At 43.3% G+C, this 18,492-nt stretch overlaps 1 protein-coding gene across 1 annotated transcript in view; it reads right to left on the reverse strand.

Annotated features, from left to right (window-relative positions):
* sdk1a (sidekick cell adhesion molecule 1a) overlaps window positions 1-18,492 on the reverse strand; it is a 954,785-nt gene that overhangs the window by 270,592 nt on the left and 665,701 nt on the right. The window contains exons 12-14 of the mRNA XM_041207300.1: window positions 10,439-10,541; window positions 9,513-9,689; window positions 5,637-5,773 (exon numbers count right to left, since the gene is read on the reverse strand). Coding sequence (XP_041063234.1) covers window positions 5,637-5,773; window positions 9,513-9,689; window positions 10,439-10,541 — 417 coding nt within the window. The remainder of the gene's footprint in view (window positions 1-5,636; window positions 5,774-9,512; window positions 9,690-10,438; window positions 10,542-18,492) is intronic.

Consider the following 18,492-nt stretch of genomic DNA (forward strand, 5'->3'; position numbering starts at 1 on the left):
AAACAAGTCACTCATAACATCATGGGTTACCCGGCACCTGCAGAACAAATGAAGCACACAGGGGTTTGTTGTACAGAAACACATTTCTGGCATACATAATACAAATGAAATTGATAGGTGCTATCCATCACACCAATTAATATTTAACGTAAAAGTAGGGGAAAAAAATATCACCAGTGATAAGCCCGTGTTGTGCTTTAAGTTTTTGCTTGTGGCTCTATGTCTAGGTGCTCACCCCTCACTGGCACTGGAATTGGAGGCAGCCTGCTCACTCTGCTGTCCTGTTGGTCTTGATGACCTCGGCAGGCGTCCTCTGGTCAATGGAGCCTGTGCTGGCTGCATCTGGGAGGGAGCGGCCAGTGGCATGGCTGGCATCTCCTCAGTCGCTGCAGCCTCATTGGATGCCACGGTCACTGGCAGAGGGGCAGAGGAGCTGCTGCCATCAACTGGAGCACCCTGAGGGGCGCCCGCACAGCGACAGGCAGCTCGTGCGCCAAAGTGAGGTCACTTTGGACCTCCCTGCTCACCACTGATGGACGGACATCTAGTTGGGATACTGTGTGCCCAATCCATCTCCCACACTGGCAGTGACCACCTGAGGTCATTGCCGGTGTGAGGGCTTGCAGGTCCGAGCGCAAGTGATTCAGCTCCTGGAGGAGCCTTTCCATGAGAGCCATCACTCTCTCCATGGAGGAGGCAATGTGCTCGGCCATGAGGGTCATTGCATTATTCACGTTCCGCAGGGACTCCTCCACAAGGGAGATCATGGTACGCATTCCCTCATGTATCTCCACCAGATCCTCCCACACACCCTCCTGAACTTCCGGCATCTGCTGCCTCAGGGCGTGGCTCCAGAGGCACATCATCAGCCTCCAACTGAGCATGTTCCTGGTCCGCAGCAGGCTTCCAACTGCTGGCGCCCTGGGCACTCTTTGCCTCCGCCTGAGTGTGAAGTGCCCTCACCAATGTACACCGAGATACTAGCCACCGGTCTAATGCCCACTGAGTAGCTGGTATCTGCACTGCTGCCTGCTTGGCTGAGAGGGTGTGACGCAGGTGCGTTGTGATGGTTGCTGTCCTCTGGGGTCAGTGGTGGGCCTTCGTGCTCCTCACCTCGATGGGCTACCGGTGAGCCTGAAAGGAAGAACAAAGATATATCATTAGTGGAAGTCATTACACTGTTACTGTGCATGCCTGGCACCCAGATCAGGGTGCCCTCGTCTTTCCATTATCAACGGGGTTCCATGTTCGAGGCTCATATCAATATAGAGACTACAGTGGAATGGTTGCAATTACAGGCATTCTGACCTCAATGCACTGTACTATTACCTCCCTGTGGCACCCTAACCTCGCCGAGGCCAGTTGACCTAAGCGCATGGTGCCTTTCTAGCTCATATCGAGTGAGGATGAGTAGGTAGGGCGCTCCACAGCCAGTCCGCAACCTCTCGGCATTGTTATGGGATGTATTCTCCTAAAAGGACAGATGAGCATTGATTAGTCCACCCTATTCCTGCATTGCCATTGCAGCCTGGCCAACCCCACCTGAGGAATACCTTGCAGGGCTCAGCCGATTCATGACCCTGGAGCTGCAAGATACTCATTCCAAGCAGCCAGGGCTCACACCCCCTTGCCCATATGCTGCCTCATTGACATTTGTCACTCATACTCTTAAGACCTCTGAAGTCCGGGGGGAGGTGGACAGCTCCTAACTGCTGTGCTAAGTGACCCATGCCAACACAGTACTCACCGTTCACGGTCGCAGGAGATCATTGAAGCGCTGACAGCACTGCACCCAAGTGCGCCTCACCACATTATGGCAGCTGACCCTGGATGCCACCTCCTCCCAGGCATTTTTAGTGAGGTGGGGGGGGCCTACCCCTCCCGTCCCTGGGGACAAGCATCTCTCTCCGTGCTGCCACCTCCTCCAGGAGGGCAGCGAGACATTCATCAGAGAAACACAGGGCTGACTGCCCCACTGACCTGCCCTCCCTCCTGCCGTGTTCGCCAGCTACAATCTCCATCACGAGGTCCAAGTGCTTCACTGGTAGCCTTCGAATGGCTGCCACAGCTACTTTTGAATCAGCCTCTGGGTCACTATTGGACCCAGTGGGCATTCCGCAGTCGCATCTTACAATGGGCGGGCCTTAACTGGCCGTTCCACGTAAATTCACGGTGCGGAGCCGATCACGGGCAGCGGTCGGCTTCCTGACTGCTCCTGCCCGCTCCCACTGAGCCCACCCGATGAGGGAAATATTCTGGCCTATAACTTAAACTCTACCCCCTTCTTAAATCCCAACACACACACATACAAGGCACATAAGACACACAAAAAATAGATTTTAAGGGTGGGATAAAACAGTTCAATGGCACCAATCCAGAGTACAGGATTTGATTGGTTGATTTTGATCGATGTCTTCCAAATTCCTTTCAATTCTTGTTAATGTCATGAGGTGATTTCCCAGCACTTTCAGTATTTAGTTTACTGATTGAGAACTTACTTTTCAATGTCACTAACAGTGGTTTTCCCTTTTCCTTTTTACAGGGGTTTCCTCAGAGAGACAGCAGATTATAGAGGTATGAGGATGAGGGATTTTAGATGTCTTCTCTTTGCAGACCAGGAGCTTTCTGCTATCCTGCTCTTCACACAAAACCTTGGTCACCTGGTCAGGAGCCAATTAAAATGCTGTTGTTATGCAGCTCCCTTGGTCTGGGACCATCCTGTCTTTCATGGCACACGCTGTTCCAGGACTGCGACATTGTATCTCTCTCTCTCATCCGGTTCCAGTGGACATATCTTTCAACCTGCAGCCATTGTAATTCTAATCCACAGTCCAACAGAAAATAAAAAGATATATTCTTTACAACAGTCCAACAGAAACAAAAAGATATGTTCCTTACAGATGGAACATTCTCCACTTACCTGGATGAGTGCAGCTCCAACAACACTCAAGAAGCTTGACACCATCCAGGACAAAGCAGCCCACTTTATTGTTTGTGGATACCATGCCATTCACTCCTTCCATCACCATGGCAGCAGTGGCACCATCTACAAGATGTACTGCAGGACCTTATCAAGCCTCCTTAGACAGCACCTTCCAAACCCACAACCACCTAGAAGGACAAGGGCAGTAGACTCATGGGAACACCTCCATCCGGAATTTTCCCTCCAAGCCACTCACCATCCTGACTTGGAAATATATCACTGTTCTTTCACTATCGCTAGGTAAAAATCCTGGAACTCTCTCTCTTACAGCACAGTGCACCACATGGACTGCAGCGGTTCAAGAAGGCAACTCACCATCACATTCTCAAGGGCAATTAAGGATGGGCAATAAATGCTGGCCTAGCCAGCAATGCCCACATCCCATGAATGAAGAGGAAAAAAATAGTGAATACCAGATTAATACCCTCATATAACTCAGCTTCTTTTGTCATAGATAATGACTCGATCAGTTCTTCTACTGAGGTCATCAGGACTTTCCATCATTATTTTTTCAGAGCGCCGAGACAAACAATCGCCAGCAGCTCCAAGAAACAAAAATTGTGCTTCTGAAATCTCTTGCCTAGCTTGGAATTTCTGAGTAGTTCAGGAACACGATAAAAGAAACTGTTCATAAAACTGTTGTTTAGCTGCCCTACAGTCAATGTAGAATTTGCTGGAATGCAAGCTATTCTCATGGCCTGACTTTTTTGGAAGGCAGTGTCTCGCTTCCCACCATCTGAAGAGTTGGCAGGGATTCCGAGTGACCACAGCCATTTCGCGTTCGAATAAGTTAAGGAGCTTCAGGTGGGACGTCCCCCTCTCATCAGGGGGAAGCACCACCTTAGAGAGTTGCCAGCCAATCAGATTAGCCTGTAGCTTTCCAGTCCCTGCAGTAATAACACCACAATGGACAGAAGAAGAAATGCAGGAGGACGGAGAAGCCCAAGTCCGGGCACCAGTGGCCCAGGTAAGTTCAAGGGGTCTCAGGACAGGGAGGGTAGGGAAGGTCTGGAGGTGGGGGGGAGGGGTGGTGAAGGCAGTGATTGGGGTCTCAGGGGAGAGGCCGGCAGGGAGGGGGAGGAGGGGGGGCATGCCCAACTTCAGAAGGGTGCTTCTGCTGGAGACACCCCAGCTTCCCGCCCAAGGTGCAACTTTGTTCTTTTTCAGGCTCCCCCCATAGAAAATATTAGGCTTGGCGGGAAATGGCCCTTAAGTGGCCAATAATTGGTCACTTATGGTCCTCAATTAGAGCAAGGTCGACCTTCCCGTCCAAGGCCTTGCCGACCCCAGCGTAAAATTACTGTGTGATCAGGGTGGGCAGGAACCCGGATGAAATCCCATCCCTTCAATTATATGCTCCCCTACCTAAAAACCCGCTGGTGAGGTAGCTTAAAATTCTGGTCCGTGTTTTATTTTACAGACAGACACAATTGCAAATCTGTTTACAGACAACAGCTAAAATATGACTGCCTCTTTAACAGGACAACAATGGCCCTAAAGTGAAGAGTGACCAGAAATTCATTTCTTTTTAAATTACGGCAGCCTGGTACAACTTATTACCTGTGAGAATTAAAAGCAAACCCTTGTAAACTTTGAAATAAGATAGTCCAGCAGCTGAAGAAAATATCATTACTGTACAACAGCTTACACAGAAACCTATTAATAATTTGAAATTTATTTGAATCTGATCTTTTTTACATTTATCAGGGCAAATATGAAAAAGGCCTATGGGGGAAGAAATGAATGTGCATTTTAAAGTAAGAAATTTAAACAGTACGCACCATTTGATACAAAGGACAGGTTATAAGAAACAGATACAAACCATCTTCTAAAGGAACAAAAGAAGTGTAAAGGCCATAAATTCTTTATAAAGCAATACAGTAAAATATTCAGGATGGAGGAGGAAGATAAGGAGATGTTATAGTTGTACAGACATGCATTGCTGAATGGAAGGAAATGTAATATTCCATTTTTAGGCTTGTTTAACTTTTTTAACAACATGTTGCAATGATGTCAGCACTACAAAGTCTTATATGCGACAACCATGCTAAAAATTAAACCAAATTATCACAAACTTTGACATCTTTTAAATTCATGATTTTAGATAAAACTAAAATTGCCACTGTTAATGAGCTGGCTGAACACTGAGATAACAAGAGGCGCTCTCTGCCCTAACCTTTCCCCAATTTCCAGAGGTGCTCTCTGCCCTAATTTTTCCCCATTTTCCAGAGGAAAGAAATAGCTCTTTCACATGTAGTCATAACGAAAACAAAAGGGTTCAAAAAGCTTGAGAGAAAATGCTGCACTTAGTCAATAAATATTAAAGGAGAAAAGAAATGTATGGAAAATTTCTTTCACTATACAATACTGTGAATTTCTAGTTATCAGAGAAGCCACTGCCAAGTAGGGTAATTCAATGTTTTAATGTCCCCTCTCAGCTAGCCTATTACAATGGAATTCAAATTCATCAGAATTATTTAACTAACATTAAATAAGGCTTCTGTCAGCAAGAAATTCCACACATTCATTGCTAAATTGATATCCCTTTCATGGAAGATGCTCATCAAAAAACCAGCTTGTCTGTGTCATTTTATAAAACATTGTTAGCACAGTTGATAACACTGCTAAACACAGCACTGTAAACAGCACTCACTGTTTTCAGACAGCTCCACAATATAGTGCAGGATGGGGCTGTTTCCATCAAAGGGCCGTGTCCATGATAAATCCACTGCTCGGCTGCTTGAAGAGTTTAAATTTGCCTGCAGATTTCTGGGTGGGTGAGGCAGCTCACTAAAAAAAATGGAGAAAAGTAATAATCACGTGCTAGTCAATCTACCATGGCTTGCACATGTCAAGACCAGGGCCAGGTTTCAGGCGAAGTGTGATTAGAAGTCAGGGGATGATTGGTCTCAGGTGCACAAAAATGATTTAATCATACTTTCTGTTTGGAATTTTAAGTAATACTTTGATTTCATATTATTTTTGGTTAAATAGCAAATCCTGAAGCAATTTGGGAAACAGAGAAGTAAAAAAAAGAGTGGTTTTCAATTTCATTTGAAGCAGAAATGAGGTGGATTAAGATGGATTACTTAAGACAAACAAGCCCAAATTTGTTAAAGGTAAATCATGTTTAACTAACTTGATTGTGTTTTCTGATGAGGTAACGGAGAGGGTTGATGGGGATAATGCAGTTGATGTGGTATTCATTGACTTCCAAAGGGCACTTGATAAAGCTTGTCAGCAAAGTCCAAGCCCATGCAATAAAAGGAACAGTGGCAGCATAGATACGAAGTAACAGGAACAGAATAATGAATAATAGTTGTTTATCAGACTGGAGGAAAGTATTAGTAGGGCTCCCCAGGGGTCAATAGTAGGACGACTGCTTTTCTTGATTTATAGTATTAATTAGGTTTGGGCATGCAGGGTACAATTGCAAAATTTGCAGATGACAAAATCTGTAAGTACTGTGAACTTAAGAGGGTGGCAGTGATAAAACAGACTTCAAGGAGACATAGGCAGACTAGTGGAATGGGTGGACATGTGGTAGTTGAAATTTAATACAGTGAAGTGTGAAGTGATACATTTTGGTAGGAATAATGAGGTGAGGTAATATAAAATGAAGGCTGCAATTCTAAAGGGGGTTCAGGAGCAGTGGGACCAGGGGTATATGTGCACAAATCATTGAAGATAGCAGGGTAACTTGAGAAAGTGGTAAAAAAAAAAGGCATATAGGATCCTGGGCTTTATAAATAGAGGCATAGGCCAGAATTTTTCCGTCGGCGAGTGGGGGCAGCCGCTCGCTAGCGCGAAAACGACGCGGGATGACATCGGGGGTTCACCATGATGTCATCCCGCCCTATTTAAATATTCAGGGAGGTGGGTGGCCAGCGAAATCAGCTGTCTGCCCGCCAACCTGTCAATGGCCAATTGAGGCCATTGACAGGGTAGTTAACCCAATTAAAGGCCCTGCCCGTCCAACCTTAAGGCTGGCAGGCAGGCCAGGAGCCCCAGCGGGTTTCTGATAAAACATGAAACCTCTTCCACTGGCGGGATGAGGTTTCATGTCTGTTTTTAAAAAGGTTAATAAAGTTTCTGTGCTTTTTATTAACATGTCCCATCTCGTGTGACGTTGTCACGAGGGGAACATGTAAATAATTTTTTTATTTTTCTAATTTTGAACTTTATAAACCTTTCACCAATCTCCTTGAGACAACACTTAGTCTCAGGGAGATGTGCATTCTTTCGCGCGCATGCGTGAAAGAGCACTTTGACAGTTAGGGAAACCCTCCCCCACCGCACAGGAAGCGCATAGCACTTCTCATCGGGCAGCCCGCTGGGTGGGCCTTAATTGGCTCGCCCACTTAAAATGGCGGTGGGGCCTGCCTGCCCATCAAGGGCAAAATTCTGCCCATAGAAGACAAAAGCAAGGAGGTTATGAACCTTCATGTAATACTGATTTAGTCTCAACTGGAACTGTGTCCAATTTTGGGCACTGCACTTCATGGGGGAGTCTGACGGCATTGGAGACGGTACAGGAAAGATTTACGAGAATTACTCTGCGGATGAGGGATTTCAGTTACATGGATAGATTGAAGTAGCTGTGGCTGTTCTCCTTAGGGAGGAAAAGATTGAGAGGAGGTTTGATAGAGGTGTTCAAAATCATGAGGAGTCTGCACAGAATAGGTAGAGAAAATTATTCCTAGAGGTAGAAGGGTCCAGAGTCAGAGGCCATCATTTTAACGTGAATGGCTGAATAACCAAAGGTGACATGAGGAACCTTTTTACACAGCGAATGGTTAAGATCTGGGATGCACCGCTTGAGAGTATGGTGGAGACAGATTCAGTTGTGACTTTCAAAGGGAATTGGTTAATTATCTGAAAAAATTTGCAAGGCCAAGGGGAAAGGGCATTTAGAACCATAGAACGATAGAACACTACAGCAGAGAAGACAGGCCATTCGGCCCTTCTAGTCTGTGCTGAAATATTATTCCGCTAGTCCCATTGACCTGTACCTAGTCCATAACCCTCCAGACCTCTCCCATCCATGTATCCATCTAATTTATTCTTAAAACTTGAGAGTGAGCCCGCATTTACCACATCAGATGGTAGCTCGTTCCACACTCTCACCACTCTGAGTGAAAAAGTTCCCCTTAATGTTCCCCCTAAACTTTCCCCTTTCACCCTAAAGCCATGTCCTCTCGTGTTTATTTCTCCTAATCTAAGTGGATTCTAGCTGAAATGCTCTTGCAGAGAGCCAGCACAGACATGAAAGACTGAATGGCCTCCTTCTGTGCTGTAAACTATGATTCTATGAAGTTGGCACAGTAGCTGAGATGCCACCTTTTGATGCTGGAATGAGGCCTGAGCCCACAATGGGAACCTTCAATGAGGTGGCAGCAGGCCAGATTCTTGTTTTGAAAGCTGCAGATGACTATTTGGGCCCCTCCAGGGTTCATAAAAAAAAAGTAAAGTTTCCTGAGCTGTTTTTATTGAGCAGTCACCAGTGTTCCTTTCAGGACTGCTGGTCAGGCTGTCTAACACCTGTCACAAAATGCCAAAGCATGCTCACCCATTTACATGTCCAACTAAAAATTACTTCAGTGGATGGACCTTGAGCATCAAGAAAGCAGCTGAGGTGAGCCTCAATTTACTGATTTTTAATTGCTGGCTGCCCTATTTCAGGTAAATAGTTGGTTAGCAGCTGAAAAATTGCTCCCATGATATTCTCTGTAGTATAGGCTGAGTAGCTGAGAGATGTAAAATTGAAGTGCTATGATGTCAGGACCATCAAGAGTACATAAGTACAAGTTTATGTAGGTGCTTTCCATTATAAATGAGGACATAGGAATTTTTAGTGTGAATATAAAAATAAACAGAATATATAAATTTAAAATGGTGACTAAAGTGTCTCTACGTGTCCTGGCCTAATTATCTCCCAACCCATGAAGCTGCTTCACATAAAGACTATGTTTAATCTTGTTAGTGGTACTGCACGCTAGGCATAAACTAGAATTATAGATAAATATATAGAAATATTGGCAATGACTTCTAAATATCAATTGAAACTTTTAAACCAGTGAAAAACAAAATAGGTCATGTGCCAGACTGGGCTGTCTGTCATAGCTTTAATGCTCAAAAAAAGACTGTAAACTTATTCACATTGCACTAATGCATAACAAGTATACTCCACAAAAATATAAAAATTACTATGAGATAGAATTGCGGAACCTCTTAAGGTGTTGTTTGATATTCCTCGTCTGCTATCAAAACAATGATTAACTATTTATTTTAAATGAGTTAACATATTTGTTAGAGTAGCCCAAACCTGTAAATTAATAAACAGCTGCATAGCAAACATTTGTTTTGAAAATGCTATCTGTACCAAAATACTTTTTGCTGCTAAATTTAATTGTTATTCACCATGAATGCACTAATACATTGAACTAAGGATAACAGCAGCAATTCATTGTAAAACCACTGGATAAATGGTTATTTAGCTTGATGGGAAAATGAAATCTAGTATACTCACATGACTTCCAGGCGGGCAGTTCTAAAGTCATTTCCTCCCAAGGACAGAACCTCACAGGTGTAGTCACCAATATCACCTGACCAAGTCTGACTAATGTGAAGTGAACCATCTTGCCCTACGATAATTCTGGGTACAGTATTTGCATTAATACTAATTCCATCCTTTTTCCAGACAAACCTAAAGAAATAATAAACACTTTCAAGGCTCCACAAAAGTAACACCATTAATGCAGTCAAATGGCACTTCTTTAACCCCCAAACATGGGTAAGTTTGGGACAGATGGCAAATAAAATTGTAAAAAATGTCAAACCCAAACCCAAACCCAATCTGTCTTGAATTCGCCCATTTCTGGTTTTAACAAATTTCAACTGGGGAATAGGCAAACAATCCAATTCTGGGATTATGGATCATTTATTTAAATATTTTAATAAGGCTATGTGCCTCAGATTTATTTCTCTGTTTCAGCTTCAATGCTGGCCAGCCAGGTTTCCCAGGCTTTGGCAGTTAAAGGGAAGCAAGGTCTGCTACCTGGAATGGGTGTCTTTCCAGTGTTGCTTGTGGGCCTAGAGGAGTGGGAGTGCTTTCTCTTGAACCTGAAGCAAACCTGTTAACTTCCCTAGCAATCAGACCCACCTCCACTGCAATCAACAAATCCCCTCCAAGCCGGTGGTCATCAGCTTTCCCCAAACCCTCCTGCCTCCAATTTCTCTTTAAGCCCCCCTTAAGATTTCCCCACAACCTCATTTCTCCTCTGATTTTTCTCTGACCCATTCTGATCTTTTCCTGACTGCCCCATCACTTTCCGCCCATCCCTCCCCAATGGCCCCCATTTGTGAATGCACTCCAAACCTGGTCATAAATACTATACAAAGCTAACTATTTGGAATGGTTATCTTAATTGCAGACTTTGTACCAGAGTCACTCACCGGATTGTGACCCTGGGGTCATGAGATGCTCCACATATTAGTACCGCTGTCGTTCCTTTGATTACACTGCGGTCCTTGGGTGGGTCTGAGATGACAGTACGGGCTAAGAGAAACATAAGGAAGTTAGCATCCTTAAGTTATTGATGCTGCACTAGTATTTCGCCAAGCTCAGCTATTTATATTAACTCATTATGACATAGAGAACACGTCCTGATTTTTATTTTTACTATAAAGGGCCCAAGGGAGAGACACTGTGGGGACCAGGGCGAGAGACACTGCAGGGCCCCAGGGCGTGGGGGGGAAAGAGAGACGCTGTGGGATCTGGTGGGGAAGAGGGTAAAGACACTGTGGGGTCTGGGGGAGTGGCGTAGGGCCTGGGTGGCTGTGAGGCCCAGGATGAAGAGATTTGCTGCTGGTGTGTGTGTGTGTGTGTGTGTGTAAGAATGAGTATGTGTGAGAGTGAGTGTGGGAGTAAGAGAGTGAGTGTGTGTGTGAGAGAGAAAGAGAGTGTATGAGAGAGAGAAAGAGACAGAGAGAGAGAGAGAGAGAGAGAGAGAGTGAGTGAGTGTATATTTATATCTGGCTCACTCCCAGTCTCAGGGTTTTCACTCACCCTTACCCCCACAAACTCAGAGTGGGTAAGGGTGAGTGAGTTGGACCCTCTCAAACTCTAATGGTCATATTTACAACTTAACTTTTTTATTGTTGAAAAGAGACACATGTCGAAGCTTTTTATCTTGCACTCATCGGGACACTTACAAGAGCACCAATATAAGGGGCAAACAATTTATACTTTATGTGAAGAGTACTGATTAGCTGGCAAGTGGACTCTGATTGGTAGAGGCATTGCCATGGAGAATGCACCAGTGCTGGTGACTGACAGTTAACTGCCAACCATTCTTTGAATTTTAAACCCTGATTGGTCAAGACATCACCCTGAGGAACGAGTCAGCGAGTGGCTGTCACTTATTTTATTCAGCTTAAACAGGAGCAATGTGTGTACATGTTCTTTCTATCTGCAAACAACAGGGCCCTGAGTATTAATATATGTAGTGTCCAGTACATGCAAATGCACCACACTGCGAGCCAGAATGACAATCTTAAGTTGGTTGTCAGCGTAATTCTTAGTACACTGAAGATTATTTAGCAAATGTTGTCCAGTAACAGAATCACAACGAAGGTTGGACAGTTGAGTTTTGTGTTTTGCAGCCACGGGCTGGTTGGGTACGGTCTGTACTTTGGGAACAGTGGCTGGGACACGCTGTTTGATATGACCTGCCAGTCTTTGGGATGTATGGACTACATACCTAGCATCACACTGGCATTGAAATTCATATGCCACATTACTCATTTGTGTGATAGGCAGAACGTCTTTTTGGTTGTTGGCAGCATGCTGTTAGTGGTAAATAACACTTAGGTTGCTACTACAAAGTAGCACCATGAAGCAGCTAGCTTCACCTGTTGCTCAAATTTCTGAGATACCATCCCTTCCAGGGTAATCTGAGGTAGACTGGGCACTTTCCAGGGCTGAAAGTGACGGCCTTAGGCCCATTCATGAGTTTGCGTGAAATACAGTGTGAAGTGATCTGATCAAGGTAGCCATTATCCCACAGAATACCCTTGATGCACCCTACCTCAGCATTAAACTTGCATGGTGAGCAAATGGATTGAGTCCTATTTACAAGGTTGTGACTGATAATAGGGTTACTAATTTACACTGTGCCCTACACTGCGCTTGGTCTGAGGTGTGCAAATTTGTTTCATGTTTGGATTTGATCCGTTTATGCTGCTATTTTGCTTCAATAGATGATTGTACCATAAACAGTACCAGTTTGAAAAATGTCTGCACCATAAGCTCACTTAAGCGGCAACAATGCAATTAATGATGCCACTAAACACATAACAAATCTCTCTGACCATATACTCTGAAAAAGTGAGGAGTTTGTTCTTGAGGAGGGTGGATTGGCCGGCAGATCCATCAGTCCCTGCAGCACTAAGTGTCAGTGGCCAGCTGCTAGGACTACAGGAGAAGAGAATCAAGGCATGTGGATCCCTGGAGCAGGGAAGTCTGGGGTCTTGGGCGAGAGAATTTGAGTAAGTTATGGAGAGGGGCGGCAGGGGAGAGGGAGTAGGTTTAAGGGAGGGAGGGGCTAGGTGTAAAGGAAATCTCATTCTTTTCCTAATATTACTGTAGGATGCTGAAGCAGGCTTGTGGGGGCTGTGAGTGTATATGTTTGTGTGTGTGTGTGTGGCTAATTTAATCAAACTAAAGACAGTCAGACTGCAAGATTTGAATCATTAAGGGGGATCAGTGTAGAAACAGGCATTTTGAAATGGAAATGAATGAGCTATGCAAGACAAGTAAAGAGGTTAGAGCTCACATTTGCATTTGTAGATAAGTTGAGAGCTATCTGAATTTCAAAGAGGCATGATAGGATATTTTACAACAGGCAAAATTGTAGATAAATAAGGCAAAGTTATTAAGTTTAGTTTTCCCGAAAGTGCTGGCAATAAGGATAGCATAAAAGATTTTTATATTCTGGGAAAAGTAACTTCCAAAGCAAGGTTGAAACAATGGGACTTAGAGATCAAAGGGGAGAAACATATTTAAGTAAAGATTGAAAACTATATGGGTGTGGCCATTTGAAATTTTGAAAGGTGGACTGTGTGAAGACAGACCTGTGAAAGAGCAGTCTCTTGCCACCCCAGAGAAATGTTTGCTTGTTCCAGAAAGCAAGGTTTCGTTAAATGCCTTGGGTTTCCATTGTCTAGTGAGAGGGAGTGAGAAGATGTGAAAAACCTCCCTTATAGAAACAGTGGGTACCTTGTGGTAATATTACTGGATGTTTTCTAGATTAAGAACTTACTTGTACTGTTGCCGGGAAAAGGGTGTTTATTTGGGATTCTCGTTAAGTAGAAACCTTTTGGGAAACGTAAGACTAAATTTAACTGTGTAACTGTAATCTTGGGTGTTTAAGTTTTCTTTTCTTTTGTTAATAAATGTTTTAATTTAATCTTTAAAATCTCCAAAATTGTGATTGGACTCTTTATTTCTGACTTCAGTGCACATATCTTCTCATAATAAAAATACAAACTGCAAATCGTTGTGGTAGCTTGACCAAGCTTCCCTCCAAGATTTGGTCAGCCTGGCAATTACCACCTGCCATATCATAACCATAAGAAATAGGAGCAGAAATTAGACCATTCAGCCCATCGAGTCTGCTCCACCATTCAATCATGGCTGATAAGTTTCTCAACCCCATTTTCCCGCCTTCTCCCCGTAACCTTTGATCCCCTTACCAATCAAGAACCTATCTATCTCCGTCTTAAATACATTCAATGACCTGGCCTCCACAGCCTTCTGCGGCAATGAATTCCATAGATTCACCACTCTCTAGCTAAAGAAGTTTCTCCTCATCTCTGTTCTAAAACGTCTTCCCTTTACTCTGAGGCTGTGCCCTCGGGTCCTAGTCTCTCCTACTAATGGAAACATCTTCCCCACATCCACTATATCCAGGCCTTTCAGGATTCTGTAAGTTTCAATCAGATCCCCCCTCATCCTTCTAAACTCCATTGAGTATAGACCCAGAGTCCTCAAAGGTTCCTCATACGTTAAACCTTTCAATTCCTGAAATCATTCTCGTGAACCTCCTCTGGACCCTCTCCAGGGCCAGCACATCGTTCCTGAGATATGGGGCCCAAAATTGCTCACAATATTCTAAATGTGGTCTGACCAGAGCCTTATAAAGCCTCAGCAGCACATCCCTGCTTTTATATTCTAGTCCTCTCAAAATAAATGCCAACATTGCATTTGCCTTCCTAACTACCGACTCAAACTGCAAGTTAACCTTAAGAGAATCCTGGACTAGGACTCCCAAGTCCCTTTGCACTCCAGATTTCTGAATTCTCTCCCCATTTAGAAAATAGTCTATGCCTCTATTCTTCCTACCAAAGTGCATGACCTCACACTTCCCCACGTTGTATTCCATCTGCCATTTCTTTGCCCATTCTCCAAATCCTTCTGCAGCCTCCCCGCTGGACAGTGGGAAAGAAGAGGGGATGGACTTAAGGGAGACTGCTCCACGACCGCCAAAAGGCAGCCCCTGAAAAGCGACGCCCTGCTTCCTTTCCGCCCTTGAAGCATTTGATTTTTTTAATGTTTACCTAAGATACTCTCTTTCTTTTTATATATTTGAAGATTAGCTTATTGTCTGTTTTTATATGTCTTGCTATTTTACTCTCATATTCTCTTCATTTTTAAAAAAAAATCATCCTTTGCTGGTTTCTAAAATTTTTCCAATCTTCTGGACTACCATTAGTCGTCACAGCATTTTATGTCTTCTTTCAATTTGATATAATCCTTACCTTCCTCAGTTAGTCACAGATGGTTCATTCTTGTGGTAGAGTCTCTTTCTCAATGGAATATATCCTTGTTCAGAGCTACGAAATATCTCCTCAAATATCTGCAAGTTTATCTAATATCTTACCTTTTAACTTATTTTTCAAGTCTACTTCATACAACTCTGTCTTCATATTTTCTAATTGACTTTACTTTAGGTAACAACACTAGTTTCAGACCCAAGTTTCTCACACTCAAACTGAATGTAAAATTCTGTCATGTTATAAAATAACTCTTCCGCGGGATTTTTTAATATGAGGTCATTAATTAATCTTGTCTCATTACACATTACCAGGTTTAAAGTGTCCCGTTCTCTGGTTGGTTCCACATTGTATTGCTCTAAGAAACTATATCAAATATAAACTATGAACTCATCTTTAAGGCTACCTTTGCCAATTTGATTTCTCCAAACTATATGATGATTAAAATTGCCCACGATTATTGTAGCACCTTACAACAAGCCCCATTATTTCTTGATTTATACTCTGTCCAACAGTGTAGCTTCTTTTGGGGGCCTAACATCTGCCCGCTTTTCTTTCCCTACCTATTTCGTATCTCTAGCCAAACTGATTTTACATCTAGATCTTCTGAGCCAAGATCACTTTTCACTATTGTACTGATTTCATCCTCTATTAAACAGAGCTACCTGACCTCCTTTACCCTGCTTCCGATCCTTTTGAAATCTCAACTGCTCTTGAATATTCTGTTGCCAGCCTTGATCACCTTGTAACTATGTCTCTGTAACAGCTATCATATCATAACAATTTTTAGACTATTGTGTCATCCATTCATCTATCTTGTTACAAATGCTATGTGTATTCAGATAAATAGTCTTTAAATCTGTCTTTTTACTATTTTTTCCTACTCCAACCCTACTTGTTGGTTGCATGGTAAGCTCTGTCCTTCCTTCACATATTGTTACCCTGTACTATTGGCTTGTCCTTACTCTTTTAACTTTCTAAATTTCTCCTCACCTGAACCCTCCCAACCCCACCCCACCCAATTTTGGTTAAAGCCCTCTCTTCAACTCTAGTTATTAAATTTTGCAAGGACACTTATCCCAAGGTGTTTGAGTGAATAGTTTCCTCTTTCTCCAGTACAGGTGCCAGTGCCCCATAAATTGAAATCCCTTTCTCCCACATCAATCTTTAAGCCACACATTCAACTCTCTGAGAATATGTGGCTGTCAAACACAAACCTTGCACATGTAAAAGCTAACTGCAGCTTTTTAGTGGCACACATTTCTTGAATGTAAACTAGGGATTACACATGCTGAAATAACTTCCACATGTGGCAAACATTTACTCAATTTACTACATCATTGCTTTTCTCAATTACATGCTGATATTGTGAAATATATTATTCGAACAAGCACATAACCAACTTACATTTTTCCATGAAAAAATGTGACTCCCATTGCTTTTATCTCTAGAAATTTATCACTAAGAATTGGGCTGAATGGTCTTCTTCTACTCCTGCGTTACTCTAAGCTACCTTTTGAAGAAGTAGCCAAGTTGCTAAAAAATGGTACTCCATGTATAACATATGCGCAATAAATGGGTACCATCATCTCACTTAAATTGGCATTATGTTCACCTCCATATCACCAAAAGCTCAATGGAATGGATATTCTCTCATTTAAAATGGCAGTCTGGATCATTTGACAAACATTGCTCTTCCTCCATGGTTGACACCATAGTTACTTGGAAATGTAAATTAACCTGGTGATCACGAATAGAAATTAAATTTATCATGCAGACAGGTCAATATTAAATCGATAGAAAAGGATTGAATTTGATACTTTTTGCAAGTGTTACGTTTAATAGATCTCTCAGGTGAATGCAGAAGATCCCTTGGCACTATTTTAAAGGAGGGCAGGGAGTTATTGCTGGTGTCTTGACCAATATTTAACCTTCAAACAACATTACTAAAACAGATTATCTGGTCATTATCACACTGCTGCTTATGAGATTTTGTTGTGTGCAAATTGGCTCCTACGGAGAGCGGACCTGCACGAGAAGAGCAGCAGCGGCGGGAGATAAAAACCGGCTGAACAGAGCTCCTTCAACCTGTTTCTACCTGTCAGCGCCGAAGCGTGACATCAAAGGAAAACAGGTAGGTGATTGGTGGGTATCTCTACCATGTCTCTTTTGATTGGTCAAGTGGTTTAAATCAGGAGACATTCTCACAGCTGAAGAGTACAGTTAAGAAATTCACTTTTAAAATATTTATCATCCAAATTAATTAATTAAATAGAATAGAGGTGGCTGGACAGGTAATGTGTTGCAGCTGTAGTATGTGGATGCTGGTGCGATCCATGGTTACCACATTTGCAGCAAGTTTTGGCTGCTCGAGGTACTTTGGCTCAGAATTGATGAGCTGGAGTCCGAGCTGCGGACACTGCAACACATCAGGGAGGGAAAAAGTTGCCTGGACATGGTGTTTCAGGAGAAAGTCACACCCCTTAGATTAATGACATCAATTTTCGGCCGTGGTCAGGGACAGGAGGATGTGACTGCAAGTGAGACAGGTATGGAAATCCAGAATTTAGCATTAGAGGAGCATCAGCCAGTGCCCTTGTCCAAAAGGTACAAGGTTCTTCCTCCCAGTGTGGACGAGGGCACAGACTGCAGGGAGGATAAGCGAAATGACCACAGCACTGTGGTACAGAGCACCATTCAAGTTGGGGGATAAAAGAGTAATATTAATAGGGGATAGCATAGTTAGGGGAATAGATACTGTACTTTGCAGCAAAGACAGAAAGTCCCGAAGGCTGTGTTACCTTCCTGGTGCCAGATTTCTTCTGGGCTGGAGAGGAACTTGGAGTGGGAGGGGAAGGATCCAACTGTCATGGTCCACATAGGTACCAAGGACCTAGGTGGGACTAGGAAACAGGTTCTGCTGAGGGACTACGAGCAGCAGGGGGCTAAATTAAAAAGCAGAACTACAAAGGTAATAATCTAAAGATTATTACCTGAGCCATGTGCAAATTAGCATAGGGTAAATAAGATTAGAGAGGTAAATGTGTGGCTCAAAGATTGGTGTGGGAGAAATGGGTTCCAATTCATGGGGCACTGGCACCAGTACTGGGGAAGGAGAGAGCTGTTCCATTGGGACAGGCTTCATCTGAACCATAATGGGACCAGTGTCCTGGTGAATCGTATAACTAGGGTAGACAGGGCTTTAAACTAATTAGTTGGGGGAGGGTGGGGTTCAATTGAAGAGAAATTTAAAAAATGAAAAAGAAACGAGAGAACAGAGGTGCAGGGTACTGCAGAGAAGAATGATCAAAGTGTGACAGGACGTTGCAGAAAATAAACAGAAGAATGCAGCAGAAATTAGACCTAGAATGAGTAATAGTGGTTAAAAAAATCAAAACTTAAGGCTCTTTATCTGAATGCACGCAGCATTTGTAACAAGATAGATGAGTTAATGGATAAATAGAGATAAATGAATATGACTTGATAGATATTACAGAGACATGGTTGCAGGGTGACCAAGACTGGGGACTCAATATTCAAGGGTATTCGACATTCTGGAAAAACATGCAGAAAGGAAAAGGAGGTGGGGTAGCTTTATTAATAAAGGAAGGAATCAGTGTGGGAGTGAGTAATGATACAGGTGCAATAGATTGTGACGTGGTGGACAGTGGAAT

The sequence above is a fragment of the Carcharodon carcharias genome, chromosome 15 (genome assembly GCF_017639515.1).
Source record: "Carcharodon carcharias isolate sCarCar2 chromosome 15, sCarCar2.pri, whole genome shotgun sequence".
Lineage (NCBI taxonomy): Eukaryota > Metazoa > Chordata > Chondrichthyes > Lamniformes > Lamnidae > Carcharodon > Carcharodon carcharias.